The sequence below is a fragment of the Hypomesus nipponensis genome, chromosome 15 (assembly GCF_054491055.1).
Source record: "Hypomesus nipponensis isolate SF chromosome 15, ASM5449105v1, whole genome shotgun sequence".
NCBI lineage: Eukaryota > Metazoa > Chordata > Actinopteri > Osmeriformes > Osmeridae > Hypomesus > Hypomesus nipponensis.
In genome coordinates, this window is record NC_140375.1 from 11672337 (window position 1) to 11688908 (window position 16572).

Below are 16572 nucleotides of genomic sequence, written 5' to 3' on the forward strand. Positions count from 1 at the left end.
ACTTCATCCAGAAAAACGTATTGTGGTTGCCCTGGAAACGGAACTGCGCATAATCACACAGTATTTCAAGTGATTTGTCGCGGCCAATGCTACTAACATCAGACAACTTTGGGAAAATGCATTTTATTCATCTTTTTTTCCATATAACAACGTGGAAACAAATCATATTTGTTGAATTCTTAATTCTAAAATGCCACGTGCCTTCTCTCTCTATCTCTCTCTATCCCTCTCTCTCTCTCTCTCTCTCTCTCTCTCTTACACACACACGTGCACGCGCGCGCACACATACACACACACACACACACACACAAGGAAGAGAGAAAACGTTGATTTTATTCGCATAATGAGCATAAAGACTTCGTGAAAATGTGTGAACATTACACATTTGTTAAAAGGAAATTAACTCAAAATGCAAAAATTTCAAGCAAACGAAGAGTTTAACAACGTAGAGCCAGGCCTGAAAATATAAGAGGGCCGTTTAGGAAATAATTCAGACTGTCCTTACACAACACATTCACATATGAAACGTTCACACACATTCACTGAAAACTCTCATCCCTATGTAAAATGCTCGCATAGACATATATGAAACGCATTCACATTCACATGTGGAATGTTCACGCATGCATTCATAGGCCCTACTTCTAAAAACTCACATCCACATATGTGAAATGCTTGCATCGACACATTTGAAACACATTCACATGTGAAATGTTTACACAAATGTATACTAGGCCTACTGAACATTTACATACACATACATGTGAATGCTTGCATGTGAAACACATTGACACACTCATATAGCCTATAAACGCTCGTCTCATAAGGATGAGTAAGAAGCTTTAAGAATTTAAAATCGTTTTAAACTAAAATGAAATGTTTAAAATACTGGGTGACCAAACAAATGGTTCTGGAATTGGATTGAGTGCGACGATTTTTTTCTGTCGCTTCTTTTATGCCCTGCCCTGAAATGCACCCCCATGTAGACTTCTGTTCTGTATTTCAATCAGGAGAGACCTGGGGATAAGTGAAAGCTATTTATTACAGAATAATAAATGTCTACAGTGTTTGGAGCTTGGACCCCGCCGGGAATTATATAAATCAACGGGCGCCTGCCCAACGCCCGAAGAAGAATCCCCCTTGAAGTCCAGACACTGGTGGCGGTGGCGGCAGCCGACAATCAATCGAGCCGAAGATGGAGACAGGAACCGGACGGCAACGGGGAGGTGGAGGGTCGCGCACTTGACAGCATGAACGAACGACATAGGGAGAGAATCGTAGGCCTAAAGGCACGGATCATATGACGCCATTAATTGTAGGCGGGAGCGCTAATCAACCTCAACCGCAGTGACCGCCCGACCCAGGAACGGGGGAATGTAGGGCGTTCTTAGCGGGGGGAGTGAGTAGTGTAGCCTAGACTACGATTGAGCCTGAGTGCAGGGATCGGTCTTGCCTGACTGAATTTGCGCTAAACTTCATATCCCAGCATCAAATCATTCTTATTGCACATGATTGAGTAAGTAAGTTTCATACATGTGGCATGTGCATGTGGCAGAGTCCTCATCAAATCAATGATGTATTATATATTTGTTGTTGTTGTTTGTTTTTATGCTAATAAAATGTATCAAAATCATTTTGTTCTGTCTTAAATAAGATGGTAGCCTTTACTAATGTCAGCCCTACGTCATTAAGGAAAAGTGTGTAAGTGACGACACGGGAGCGCGCAACCCGGGCACTCACAAATTTGCCACAGAAACATATTTGTCGGTTTGTGTGCAGGTTGGGCTAGCCAAGGACATTCTGAAAGATTATTCAATAGATTGATCATGATAATTGACCGGGTGTTTTCGCTCAAGATGGTGTAAAAAAAGGTCTGCAAAGTTTGTCCTGACTTAAATTATCCAATTATAAGTGTAATTCCGGTAAAGTAGTACAGACTCACGCTACACGTAGGCTAATTGATAATGTATACTCGTCAAATAATAGGATTGTATTACGGTAATCCAACTAGGCTACATGTCCTGTTTTACTTGACAGCGCAGGTTTGTGTGAATCCCCTCAGAGTGCTAGACAGGCTAGATTTGTGGAAATGTGCGGGATTTTCAGTTTTATTTATTTGTATTTGCAAAAACACAAATCATCACAAAAGGTATTGAAATAAACATAAATGCATTAACAAAAAAACATAATATACAAACAATAAAACATTTCACCAATACTAACTTCTCTCAGGGGTCCAGTTAAGGTTCAAATCGGACATGTTTGTGTAAATAGGGCACTTGTAGATTTAAGAAACTTCAGCGAATCTAAATAAAGTGACACGTATCTCATTTAAGAATCATCTAAATGGGGCTTTCAAACATTTACATTTGGGCATGAAATATTTGAACAGTATGAATAAATTATTAAATAGAAATTCACAATTTTTGTCCTCCATTATTAACCCGAATCTGAAATAACTGTAATTTAGTGGTGGCATAATGAAATTATTATCTAATATCCAATTTTTAAAATCCTTCCAGATTAAGGCAGATCTATAACAGGAAAATAACAAATGTTCAGTAGTTTCTATCTCTATCTTGCAGAAACTACATTCATTTGAGCCTACCTTAAATCTAAGGCGTAGCCTAGAATGATTTTCTGTTTTCTGGAACACAACACATCCAATCCCGAGTCTAGTTCGTAATTTACTGTAACTCTACGGTAACCTACGTGTTTTTTTCTTCAATTTTACATTACAGTGTTGTAGACACTGTGAGTGTTGTGAGTGCCCCTGTTGGTGGGAAATTGATGCTTCAGTCGGAGTGTGGGACCCAATAGTCACACCATATTTAATTGTGTCTGTGTTGTTGACCATTTCATATCCAAATAACTATAATTAAAAAATGTGCCTACATATTGAAAACCATGTTGTTTCTGTCTTTTAACAATGACGTCATTACGCGCTGCTCCGTTTGTTTACTGTGTGTGCGTGGGGAGGGCGCTAAAGAGTGACATATTTCATACAAAACGAATCTTGCTTGTTGTTGTCGATGGACAAACAAATGACAACGTCCATCAGCTGGCACAGCGCTGCAAATGAATCGGACTACACAATAGAGACTAAACTTTGACAGTGCATGACCTCAGTGCCAGCTGATATGCCATTACGGTTCTACAGTTTCAGCGTCGAGTTGTTTTGCTACGGACCAGTTGGAAGCTAGCCTACTGTAGTCGTCCCAGCTAGCCTACGCTAGTGTAAGCTATTGCTAGTGGTGTAAGCTGTGTGAGCTGGCTAGCTAGCTAGCTAACGACTGCTAGCTGGCTCATTTGATAGCTGTCTGGTGATGTTGAAAGACGTGATCAGAGGTGTCAGTTGCCGTGGTGTCTGCTGATGTTGAAAGACGTGATCAGAGGTGTCAGTTGCCGTGGTGTCATTATCTGAAATACGTTTACGGTTTATTTTAGGTTAGAGTATGTTCGGGAAATCCAAACACTTCCGGCTACTAGCTATCTAAAGAAGCAAACAATTGCTGTCAGTTACTGGTTTGGTAGCTACTTTATTATTGTTGAACGTTCAACACTGTAAGTATATATTGCAGGTCACAATTTAGGCTGGTTGTGAAGCCCAGCAAGACCTGTTTCAGAGAGATGGTTTTGAGAAGTTGTTGGAAATCTCGACACAAGTCAGGTTTTGGACCCGTCTCCGTATGGATGCGAACAGGGTGTGTTGCCTTGTTGTGGGTATGTGTGTTCCACTTGGGATGCTCGGGATTAGTCGGTGGAACAAAAATAGTAGTGCAAAAAGACGCAGAGTTTGGTGTGACATATAATGACACGGTTACGAGTGACAACCAAACTATCTACGCCTTCAATCACACCATCTCCCGGAATAAGGTGAGCATCTTGTCGAGAATGATTTTGTACTCTACTCATACATCAAGGACAACATTTCTTTTGGACTAATTTTGAATATTTTGGTGTCACGGACATATGTCTCTCTCTCTTTCTCTCTGTCAGACTGAGGGGATACGTGTGACGGTTGACGGGCTCTCCGAAGGTCTGGAAAGCCCTGTCTTGTTTGTGGTGAGGCAGAAGCAGGCTGTGCTGTCCTTCCAGGTGCCCCTTATACTGAGAGGACTGTGAGTATCCATACATGCCTGGCACCCACCAAGCTGCACTGAGACACCCGTCCAGAACCTAATCCCTAACACTGAATGGGAATTCATGGTACTGTCTTATCTTCTGGAGAAAGCAGATGGAAGGAGCTAGTTGGCATTGGTCTTTGGACTCTATATAATTAGTTTATTTGTTGGGTGTGGCTGTGGCTGTGAACTGTAGTTATTCAGGTTAAACAAAGAAGGATATTGGAATGGACAGGGAGAGACTGAATAGGTCACAGCTCAACTGTAAACTAGAAATGTCACCTGATTTAACCTATTAGTGACATACACAGCAAAATTATCCTAGCCTATGTGCTGAATATTATTGTACACAGTACATCCAAGTTCACTGCAAGAGGATGCGATTGGACACACTGGATTGGGATATATCTGCAGTACAGGGTGAAGTGCAATTGGTTAGGAGCTTCTGTAGATCTACTATCAAGTCACTGGGTTACGCAACTCTAGAGAGTTGTTTCCAGCCTTGGAGTCAGGTGGTAAGACATGCCTGAGGGAATCAATAACAGACCTTGTACTTTCCCCACTTCCTCCTTTAAGTGCCATACTTTCATACCCCTAGTCTGTTTAGGAGGGTTGGGTATTTTTGTATTGCATAATCTTGTTTTAAAATGTTGTGTGAGGAATGCAGTTTCACTTGTAGATCCGCTGCATTTCATTCCTGGTCTCACCATCCTTACCACTGTTATTCAGTGCTGGTAGATTTTCTTGAGCTGTGTTGGGTCATGTGGCAAGACATGAGCATGAGATGGAACTGTAACTTCTGCTTGTGTTGCTGGGAATACTAAACGAAAATCATGTGTATCCATGGTAACACTACATAGAGGCTCAACCTTGTACACCAACTCAGCTTTTCAAGCAATATTGATTATACCCAAGTTGGTTTGGGTACATAAAGAAACACATTCTGCTCAACCTTCCATAGAAAATGAAATACACCCAAAGCATTTTGACTGTCATCCAAAACAATAGAAATCCCTACCCAAACCAGGGTAGGAGCCCCTAGATCCTCCTCAGATGAAGAGGAAGTGTTCTCTGTCTCAGGTACCAGAGGAAGTACCCTTATGCCCACGTGGGCCGGACGCTGTGCCAGCCCCCCACGCTGGCGGCTGCGGAGACCCAGTACTTCTTTGTGGACGTATCGACCCTGTCCAGCCTGGGGACGCACTACCAGCTGAGGATCAGCCGGGTAGACAGCTTCACCCTGCAGTGAGTAGTGGCCCTGGCCCCCACCATCATGAGCAGCAGCTACCTCATCATCCGGACCATCATCTCATGTTCATTACAACTCTTATAAAATGGCTGTTTGAATTCATAAATACCCAATGAATGAATTGATTATGAGTCGATTGAGATCCAAGCTGATGTATTGCATGTGTTGAGAGTCCTCTGTTGGCCGGATATGCCTGTAGCTTTGCTGCTGTAGTTTAGTGTGTTGATCGATCCCCATGAACCTTTTTCGTAGGACAAACAAGAAGTTCAGCTTCACTGCCTCCCCATCTCAACCTCAGGTGAGCTTCCAACCTGCTCACTGTCCCTCACTCACTCAACTCACACTCAAACACATCCATTACGGTGTTTCTGCTCATTTGTCGAAAGTTTAGGGGTGAATATGATGGTAATTCAGATTAATAAAGGAAGGCATGTGTGTTGTTGTCTACAACTGCATGCAAGTCGGTGTTACAGACATTACATAAGATAACAAAAAATGCATGACACAGTGGAAAGAAGTACAGTCTGCTGATGTTTCATTTCATCTTGCGTCGATAGATAAACAGTGGCCTTATCACATGCCAGTAAGCACAATAGGAATATGGAGAATGACAGGAAGAGCCTCTTTAATCTTTTATCAGACTGCAGATTATATCTGTGATTTATGTTCTTTATCCCCTATTCCGGCTCTCAGTACTTCAAGTATGTGTTTCCTGACGGTGTGGACACTGTTATTGTGAAGGTCAGCTCTGAGATGACCTTTCCCTGCTCCGTAATGTCTATCCAGGACATCCAGGTAAAGACTACATATCCCTAAACAATCCTTAAAGGCTCGGCCTAGAGCACAGAAAATCTGTAGTCCATAACACCTACAATGGTCATTTACAATGATTATCCTACAATCTGTTACTTTTTTTTCTTCTCTCCAGTGAGCTGAGCACACTGTTCATGAAAATTAAATAGTCAATTTAGTGTCAGGCTGTTGTCATGGTAATGAAGGGTTTAGTCACTCGACTGACATGTTGTTTCATCCCTCAGTGCCCTGTGTATGATCTGGACAACAATGTGGCCTTCATAGGGATGTATCAGACCATGACCAAAACTGCTGCCATTACTGTCCAGGTACACGCATGCACATCTCACTATGTTCTACATGAGTGCTATGCTCAGATCAATTCCTAGCAGTGAATGTTTAACCTCCTTCCTGTCCCGCTCACGTCTCCCTCCCTCCCTCCGTCCTCCCTCTCTCCTCCCAGAGGAAGGACTTCCCCAGCAACAGTTTCTACGTGGTGGTTGTGGTGAAGACCGAGGACGAGGCATGCGGAGGGCCACTCAGGTTCTACCCCCTGCAGCCCGACGAGTTCATCAATGCGGGGAATCGCACCAAGTCCATAGATGTGGTGGTCTCGCCTGCCATCGAATGTGAGTCCGCCTCAGAGCGGAAGTGTGCTGTTGTCATTCAGCTCTCTGCCTTTGTCTCTTGCTCGGTTTCTGTCTTTCTCTCTTCCTGTGCCTGTGTTGCTATGTCCCCGTGTCTACCTGTATGCCTGCCCCTATCTCAATCTCTGTCTCTCTCTCTGTCTCTCCCTCTGTCTCTCTCTCTGTCTCTCTCTCTGTCTCTCTCTCTGTCTCTCTGTCTCTGTCTCTCTCTCTGTCTCTAGCGGAGGTGTATGTGATGGGGATGCTGTTCTGCCTGGGCATCTTCCTGTCCTTCTATGTGATCACCTTCCTGGTGGCCTGTGTGGAGAACAAGAGGTATGTCCCTCACCAGCCCCAGCACCTCTCTCTCCATCTCTGGATCTGCTCCACACGCCGTCCACTTTGTCATTTTACATGCAAGCAGCAACCAAGGACAGTGCTCACTTTCTCTTGGCTTTTGTTGTGTGTTCGTGTGTGTGTGTGTGTGTGTGTGTGTTCATCCTCAGAATGAACAAGAGGAGGGAGCTTCTGCTACATCCCGGGGACATGTCGCCGGCGGAAACAGGTAACCCGGCAACCAGCTACAATGGCAGGCTCCATCTGGGGACCTTGAGAGGGGTGTCTGGGGAAGACCATTTTCAGAGTTACCTTGTAGAACGTGGAGTTAGATCAAATCATGAAAACACAGATGAAGATGAAGATAGACGCCACGCATCACCCCCTCCCCCAGTGGTTAGGATGGTTCACAAATCCCTGAATGTGTATTCTGTCTGTCCCACATGTAAATGTGTTGATCTTTCTTTGACACATTCTCTCCCTCCTCAATGCTCTCGGCTCAGCCTCTTTACTGGGTAAGCACTGAGCTCGATTAATGACATCATCTATACCTCTCTCTCACTGTCTCTTTCCTGAGGCATCCGATGCCTCTCTTTCCCTATCTCTCTTCCATCCCTCTCTCTCCATCCCTCTCACGAGGGCAGTATTTATTGATTGCAATGGCAACAGTAACTATTTAGTGCTGGACTGACCTTGTTTGAACCATTGGATGTGGTCTTGCATGGTGACATGGTAACTGCATGGTCACGTGGTAACTGCATGGTTTAATCGTGTTTGTGTGTGTTTATGTTTTTGCTTGTTTACTGTTTGTAACATTTCTTTCTTTTGTATGACAACAGGAAAAGCTCCAGCCTCCCCCTATGAATATGGCTCATTTGGTAAGTTTGGGTGCGTGTAGTAGAGTGTGGGTAAGTGTGAAGTGCTTGGATATCCGCCAAGCTTTTAATGGAATCTACTTCCTTAGAGTTTTTTGTGTCTCTTTGTACGTGAAGCTCCTAGCTGTGTGTTTTGACCTTTTCCTCTCCCTCTGTCTCTCTCTGTCTCTCTCTGTCTCTCTCTCTCTCTCTCTGTCTCTCTCTCTCTGTCTCTCTCTCTCTCTCTCTCTCTCTCTCTCTCTCTCTCTCTCTCTCTCTCTCCCCTTTCCGCCTTTACCTCTTTTTTGCCTCTCTCTCTATCTGTATCTCTTTCTCTCTCTCTTCCCCCCTCCCCCAGCTGACAACGGCAGCACACTGAGTTCGGAGGCCGTCACAGACAGCATCGCTTCAGCCGACGCCAACTACGGCTACTTGGGTATGAGACAGAATGAGAACACACACACTGCATATACTGTATGCCCTTCACCCCCCCAACACACACACACTGCATATACTGTATGCCCCCCCCCCCCGACAAAGCATATACTATATTCCCTTCACCCCCCCCCACACACACACACTGCATATACTGTATGCCCCCCCCCCACAATGCATATACTGTATGCCCTTCACCCCCCCACACACACACACTGCATATACTGTATGCCCCCCCCCACACTGCATATACTGTATGCCCCCCCCCACACTGCATATACTGTATGCCCCCCCCCCACACTGCATATACTGTATGCCCCTCACCCCCCCACACTGCATATACTGTATGCCCATCACCCCCCCACACTGCATATACTGTATGCCCCCCCCCCCCACACTGCATATACTGTATGCCCCTCACCCCCCCACACTGCATATACTGTATGCCCCCCCCCCCACACTGCATATACTGTATGCCCCCCCCCCCACACTGCATATACTGTATGCCCCTCACCCCCCCACACTGCATATACTGTATGCCCCCCCCACACTGCATATACTATATGCCCCCCCCCACACTGCATATACTGTATGCCCCCCCCCCACACTGCATATACTGTATGCCCCTCACCCCCCCACACTGCATATACTGTATGCACCCCCCCCACACTGCATATACTGTATGCCCCCCCCCCACACTGCATATACTGTATGCCCCCCCCCACACTGCATATACTGTATGCCCCCCCCCACACTGCATATACTGTATGCCCCCCCCCCCCCCCCCACACTGCATATACTGTATGCCCATCACCCCCCCACACTGCATATACTGTATGCCCCCCCCCCCCACACTGCATATACTGTATGCCCATCACCCCCCCACACTGCATATACTGTATGCCCATCACCCCCCCACACTGCATATACTATATGCCCCACCCCACACTGCATATACTGTATGCCCCCCACCCCACACTGCATATACTGTATGCCCCCCACCCCACACTGCATATACTGTATGCCCCCCCCCCCCCACACTGCATATACTGTATGCCCATCACCCCCCCACACTGCATATACTATATGCCCCCCCCCCCCCACACTGCATATACTGTATGCCCCCCCCCCCCACACTGCATATACTGTATGCCCATCACCCCCCCACACTGCATATACTATATGCCCCACCCCACACTGCATATACTGTATGCCCCCCACCCCACACTGCATATACTGTATGCCCCCCACCCCACACTGCATATACTGTATGCCCCCCCCCCCATACTCACACACAGGATGACCGTGACATTGACACACTCAGGATAGTGTGTGTCCCTCACTCAGACATGCTGGAGCAGATCATCCAGCCCATCTCAAGTCGTGGGTCATATGTCTTGTCACGTTTTCCCCTTCAGCCTCACTACCGCTGGCGGTTTGGAGTGCTCTTGTTTCTTATAGGTCCGTGTGTTTTGTGTTTATCAGGACAGGAGCCCGTCAAACGCAGACCAATCCTCACGCACCACCATGTAGCCATCCGCTTTGGTGACACACTGCCTAGCCACTTGACCAATCCCACCTGCTTTCCTTTACCAATCACACTTAAATGACCTATCAAATCTCTCAGTTTTGCGGTCCAATACCCGGCTTACTCAAAATCTCATCATAATCTAGCATCTATGGAACATAGGTCTGTGTGCCGTCAATCATGCCTGCCAGTATACACAATGATGGAATGTGAATGTAAACGCCTCCAAAGACCACATTTGGGGAGTTTCCAGAGTTACCAAGGGCCAAAATCAATCGTAAAAGATATCTGTATATGATACTTCTCTACAAATTCCCAGGAATACAACTGTATAAGCATACCCTGGAAAACAGAGCTGTCAGTCACTCTCTCTCCTCTTTGTCTCTCACTGTCCTGCCTCCCCAATCAGATCGCTCCCTGGAGAGCGTGGGGCGGGTTCGCCAGGAGTCCCTGAGCTCCGTGGAGGAAGATGACTACGACACGCTGGCCGACATTGACTCCGACAAGAACATCGTCCGCACCAAGGTCTATTCTCACACCTCCCAACACCTGCCAGCACCCCAATCCAATCCGAACAATATCACACGTCACAGTGCAGGTGCCAAGCACCTATCACATACAATGACTTGGATAACATTGTAACCATGCTGTGTTGCATCCCGCTGCCCCCGACATGCAGAAGTACCTGTGCGTGTCCGACCTGGCCCGCAAGGACAAGAGAGTCCTCAGTAAGAAGTACCAGATCTATTTCTGGTGAGTGGCTGACGGGGAGAGGGGGAACACAGGCTTGGTGTGTGGGGGAGACGAGGGGGAACACAGGCTTGGTGTGTGGGGGAGACGAGGGGGAACACAGGCTTGGTGTGTGGGGGAGACGAGGGGGAACACAGGCTTGGTGTGTGGGGGAGACGAGGGGGAACACAGGCTTGGTGTGTGGGGGAGACGAGGGGGAACACAGGCTTGGTGTGTGAGGGAGACGAGGGGGAACACAGGCTTGGTGTGTGGGGGAGATGAGGGGGAACACAGGCTTGGTGTGTGGGGGAGACAAGGGGGAACACAGGCTTGGTGTGTGAGGGAGACGAGGGGGAACACAGGCTTGGTGTGTGAGGGAGACGAGGGGGAACACAGGCTTGGTGTGTGGGGGAGATGAGGGGGAACACAGGCTTAGTGTGTGGGGGAGACGAGGGGGAGGGGGGGTTAACATCCATATCTAGGGCCAGAGTGAAGGGCTAGTTCTGATGTCTCTCCCTCTCTCTCTCTGCAGGAACATTGCCACCATTGGTGTGTTTTATGCGCTCCCTGTCGTTCAGCTGGTCATCACTTATCAGACGGTACTGCAGACCCTGCACACCAACCTAACACCCCCCACTTCCTGTCCAATCACACGCCGCCCAACACCACCCACTTCCTGTCCAAACACATCATATCCAGACAGGCACTGCCCAAATCCTCCCACTTGTCCAGACACACACTAGCAAATCTCTCTCCAGACACCCCAGTCCCTTTCTGGACCCCCACTGCCCCTCACCACCTAACGCCAAGCTCCAGGGACAGTGCTGCCCCTTGAAGGACAGCTAGCCTCCAGCCCTGTCTCCGATCAACACTGCTCCTGTAGACTCTGATGCCTATCTCCTCTCCCTCAGGTTGTCAACGTGACAGGAAATCAAGACATCTGCTACTACAACTTCCTGTGTGCTCATCCTCTGGGGGCTCTGAGGTGTGTGTGTGTGTGTGTGTGTGTGTGTAGCTGTGATGAATGCCTGGTAGCTGACATGTAGTTACTTTGCACTATTTGCATGACTCTGGTGCTGTACTTGTGTGTTGCCTCGGATCAAAGCGTCGCAATGTTGTTGTGCATGTTTGTGTGAATGTGCATTTGTGCAAACACAAACGGTGGACGACGCTCACGCCCGCCCGTTCTCTTTTGCAGTTCCTTCAACAACATCCTTAGTAACCTTGGTTACGTGATGCTGGGCCTCCTCTTCCTGCTCATTGTGTTGAAGAGAGACATCGTGCACCAGCGAGCACTCTTACGCAACGAACTCAACGCGCATGTAGGACATGGAGAGGAGGGGGGAGGGAGGGAGGGAGGGAGGGGGGGGGGAGGGAGAGGGAGAGGGAGGGAGGGAGAGGGAGAGGGAGGGAGGGAGAGGGAGGGAGGGAGGGAGGGGGGTGGAGGGAGAGGGAAGGAGGGAGCAGGAGAAGTGGGAGGATTAAAGAAAGAGAGCGAGAGCGAGAATACGAATGAAAGGGTGAAGGAGAGGGCAAGGAAGAAGGAGAGGGAGGCAGGTGGAGGAGGACTCACTGACTCAATGGGAACCATTATCCTCTGACCCTGGTTTAACGGGATTCTTCTGGATGTCACTCTCTCCTTTCTTTCCCCCCTCCCCTCCCTGTAGGAGTGTGGCATCCCCAAGCACTTTGGGCTGTTCTATGCCATGGGCACGGCTCTGATGATGGAGGGTTTGCTGAGCGCCTGCTATCACGTCTGCCCCAACTACACCAACTTCCAGTTTGGTAAGATACGCCTAGACAGATACGTCTAGACACATACGTCTAGACAGATACGTCTAGAAAAGGTTATGTTCACCAGCTTTTTAGCTTTGTCAGTGACTCAGTGGGTTACTAGGGCAACCACCCTGCCCACTGGAAGCTTGAGGGCGCTGGACTCTCTGGTGTGATGCTGAATGCTTCTGTGTTTGGGAGCCAGTGACAGGGCATGTCTTGTTCCTGTGTGCGTTCAGACACCTCCTTCATGTACATGATTGCGGGCCTGTGCATGCTGAAGCTGTACCAGAAGAGACACCCGGACATCAACGCCAGCGCCTACACAGCATACGCCTGCCTTGCTGCTGTCATCTTCTTCTCTGTGTTGGGAGTGGTGAGGACACACACACACACACACACACAGACAGACACACACAGACAGACACACACACACAGACACCTCTGCTCGTGCTTCCGAATCCTGAGTGTGCCCTTGTGGTGTGCAGGTGTTTGGGAAGGGCAACATGGTGTTCTGGATCGTCTTCTCTGTCATCCACATCCTGGCTACTATGCTGCTCAGCACACAGCTCTACTACATGGGCCGCTGGAGGCTGGGTAAGAGCTGGGGTAGAGGCTGGGTAAGAGCTGGGGTAGAGGCTGGATAGAGGCTGGGTAAGAGCTGGGGTAGAGGTTAGTCCTGGTGGAGGCTGGGTAAAAGCTGGGGTAGAGGTTAGTCTTGGTGGAGGCTGGGTAAAAGCTGGGGTAGAGGTTAGTCCTGGTGGAGGCTGGGTAAAAGCTGGGGTAGAGGTTAGTCCTGGTGGAGGCTGGGTAAGAGCTGGGGTAGAGGCTGGCTAAAAGCTGGGGTAGAGGCTGGGTAAGAGCTGGGGTAGAGGTTAGTCCTGGTGGAGGCTGGGTAGGAGCTGGGGTAGAGGTTAGTCCTGGTGGAGGCTGGGTAGGAGCTGGGGTAGAGGTTAGTCCTGGTGGAGGCTGGGTAAGAGCTGGGGTAGAGGTTAGTCCTGGTGGAGGCTGGGTAAGAGCTGGGGTAGAGGTTAGTCCAGGTGGAGGCTGGGTAAGAGCTGGGGTAGAGGTTAGTCCAGGTGGAGGCTGGGTAAGAGCTGGGGTAGAGGTTAGTCCTGGTGGAGGCTGGGTAGGAGCTGGGGTAGAGGTTAGTCCTGGTGGAGGCTGGGTAGGAGTTGTGGCTGTGTAGACAGTGAGGCTGTGTGTGTTTCAGACTCGGGGGTCCTGCGCAGGATAGTGTATGTCATCTACACTGACTGTATCAGACAGTGCAGCGGACCCATGTACATCGTGAGTACAACAACGGCACATTTCCTGTTGTTTTAATGGAGAATGCCACCTTCACTTACCAGACCTTCACCGTTGTGTGTGTGTGTGTTGTGTACCAGGACCGTATGGTGCTGCTCGTAATGGGGAACATTGTGAACTGGTCTCTGTGAGTACAAGACAACATCTACCTTCCTCAACAAATAACCACACACACACAGACACACACACACACACACACACACACACTCCCTTCCATGTCATCCTTTATGTGGTGTCATTTGGTGGAAGTGGTCTTACTGTGAAGTCATCATCACACACCCACAGACGCTGTCCCAGGCTCTGGAAGCCCACTCGTCACTCACAGACGTGTGTGTGTGTGTGTGTGTGTGTGTGTGTGTGTGTGTGTGTAGTGCTGCGTATGGACTGCTAGAGAGGCCCAATGACTTTGCCTCTTATCTTCTGGCCATCGGCATCTGTAACCTGCTCCTGTACTTTGCCTTCTACATCATCATGAAGGTGAGCCGATGTAGTGTGTGTGTGTGTGCGTGTGTGTGTGTGTGTGTGTGCGTGCGTGCTGCCACGATGAATGTGTTCCTGACAAGGCGTGTGACACTGTCAGGATGAACTTCTGTCGAACACAGCATGTTCATGTGTGTGCCCACACAGAGGAATCATTAGGAATCGGTTTCCCATTGTGTGTGTGTGTGTGTGTGTGTGCGCAGCTGCGGAGTGGTGAGAGGATCAAGTGTCTGGCCCTGGTGTGTGTTCTCTTCACGGCGGTCGTCTGGGGCTTTGCTCTCTTCTTCTTCTTCCAGGGACTCAGCACCTGGCAGGTGTGTAGCACACGCACACACACAGCACACACACAGCACACACACACAGCACACACACAGCACACACACACAGCACACACACAGCACACACACACCGCACACACACACACATACACACACACACACAGCACACACACACACATACACACACACACACAGCACACACACACCGCACACACACACACATACACACACACACACACAGCACACACACAGCACACACACAGCGCACATACACAGCACACACACAGCACACACACACCGCACACACACACACATACACACACACACACACACAGCACACACACAGCACACACACAGCGCACATACACAGCACACACACACTGCACACACACAGCACACACACAGCACACAACACACACAGCACACACACAGCACATACACAGCACACACACACCGCACACACACAGCACACACACAGCACACACACAGCACACACACAGCACACAACACACACAGCACACACACACACAGCACACACAACTCAAAAACATATTACTGCCCAGCACACACTGCTCAGCTTCAGTCATACTCCGCAGAGTTTGTGGCTAGAACAACATCATGTGACATGAAAATTGTAACACCGTTGTCATATGGCGCCAGCATGACCCTCACTTCTGTGTGTGTGTGTGTCCCGCTCTTTAGAAAACCCCCGCCGAGTCTCGAGAGCACAACAGGGAGTGCATCCTGCTCTCCTTCTTCGACGACCACGACATCTGGCACTTCCTCTCCTCCATCGCCATGTTCGGCTCCTTCCTGGTGAGTCAGCCATGTTCGGCTCTTTCCTGGTGAGTCAGCCATGTTCGGCTCTTTCCTGGTGAGTCAGCCATGTTCGGCTCTTTCCTGGTGAGTCAGCCATGTTCGGCTCTTTCCTGGTGAGTCAGCCATGTTCGGCTCTTTCCTGGTGAGTCAGCCATGTTCGGCTCTTTCCTGGTGAGTCAGCCATGTTCGGCTCTTTCCTGGTGAGTCAGCCATGTTCGGCTCCTTCCTGGTGAGTCAGCCATGTTCGGCTCCTTCCTGGTGAGTCAGCCATGTTTGGCTCTTTCCTGGTGAGTCAGCCATGTTCGGCTCTTTCCTGGTGAGTCCGTGTGGGATTGATGACATGAGTGTCTGTTAAAGGGTGTCCTAGCGAGTGAGCAGGTGTGTGTGTGTGTGTGTCGGATGCGTGTGTGTGTGTCAGGTGTGTCGTCCGGCTCTTGCCCCGGTCCCTCTGACAGCTGTTCTCTCACCTGTCCTTCAGGTTCTCCTAACCATGGATGATGACCTGGACTCAGTCCAGAGGGATAAGATCTTCGTCTTCTGAGAGAGAAGTGCCAGACTCCGCCTTAACGTCTCGACACTGGCCAATGGGTACCCAGCGGTGCACTGAGACATCCAGTACCTCCCTCCCCCCTGACTGCAATTGGCCGCTTCCCCCCTCAGCCTCTCCCACAGCCAATCAGAGGCCGGGGGAAAGGACGGTGCTCCCTCCCCCCTTCCCCAAGCTGGAGCCTGTGTGTGTGTGTGGACACTTGGCGTGCCAATCATGCGAGCTTGACTCTGTCGCTGCCACTGATTTTCCTGTCGTGCTGCCGTCCACTTTGTCCATGAGCTCTATTAACGGTTTCCGGTTAACTTATTTTATACTGTCGCGATTTCCCTGCAGCATTATCGGTGCATTTTGAACTCGCTGTGTGTAAACTCTCTTTTTATGCTGCGTGTTTGTCATGGGGGCGCGCCCGCGACCTGTGTGTGAGAAGTATTTCCGTGTCCAGTCTTGTCAGTGGCCTTTGGTGTTCTGATCACATCTGTCTACAGTACACACGTGTTACACTCTGGATTCCTGGGATGAAGTCAAGTACCACCATTGTATATTAGTTCAAATTTAAACGGCCATATATGGAGGTGGAGAAACATGTTTGCACTCTACAATGTGAAAGAAATTATCTTAGTCCAGAGCAATGTAAAGAAATGGTTACCGAATAAAGGTTTTGTCTAAAATAAATACTATACTTGTGTGTGTG

General features: G+C 48.8%; 1 protein-coding gene across 2 annotated transcripts; it reads left to right on the forward strand.

The window, feature by feature from the left end:
• The first annotated feature begins 2977 nt into the window (after window positions 1-2977).
• sidt2 (SID1 transmembrane family, member 2) lies at window positions 2978-16553 on the forward strand. 2 transcript variants are annotated; one of them, XM_084674185.1, is made up of 26 exons: window positions 2978-3876; window positions 4000-4121; window positions 5205-5369; window positions 5626-5671; window positions 6067-6168; window positions 6411-6494; window positions 6629-6794; window positions 7034-7127; window positions 7298-7356; window positions 7631-7642; window positions 7967-8005; window positions 8340-8417; window positions 10354-10469; window positions 10624-10697; window positions 11206-11272; window positions 11585-11658; window positions 11872-11995; window positions 12341-12458; window positions 12686-12822; window positions 12935-13043; window positions 13660-13736; window positions 13835-13881; window positions 14126-14231; window positions 14438-14548; window positions 15215-15328; window positions 15810-16553. In XM_084674185.1, exons 1-26 carry the CDS (start codon window positions 3631-3633, stop codon window positions 15870-15872), a joined length of 2550 nt encoding a protein of 849 aa, XP_084530311.1. In that variant the 5' UTR covers window positions 2978-3630; the 3' UTR covers window positions 15873-16553. The 2 variants fall into 2 exon arrangements, with proteins under 2 accessions (XP_084530311.1, XP_084530312.1); XM_084674186.1 differs by lacking the exon at window positions 7631-7642.
• The last annotated feature ends 19 nt before the right edge of the window (window positions 16554-16572 follow it).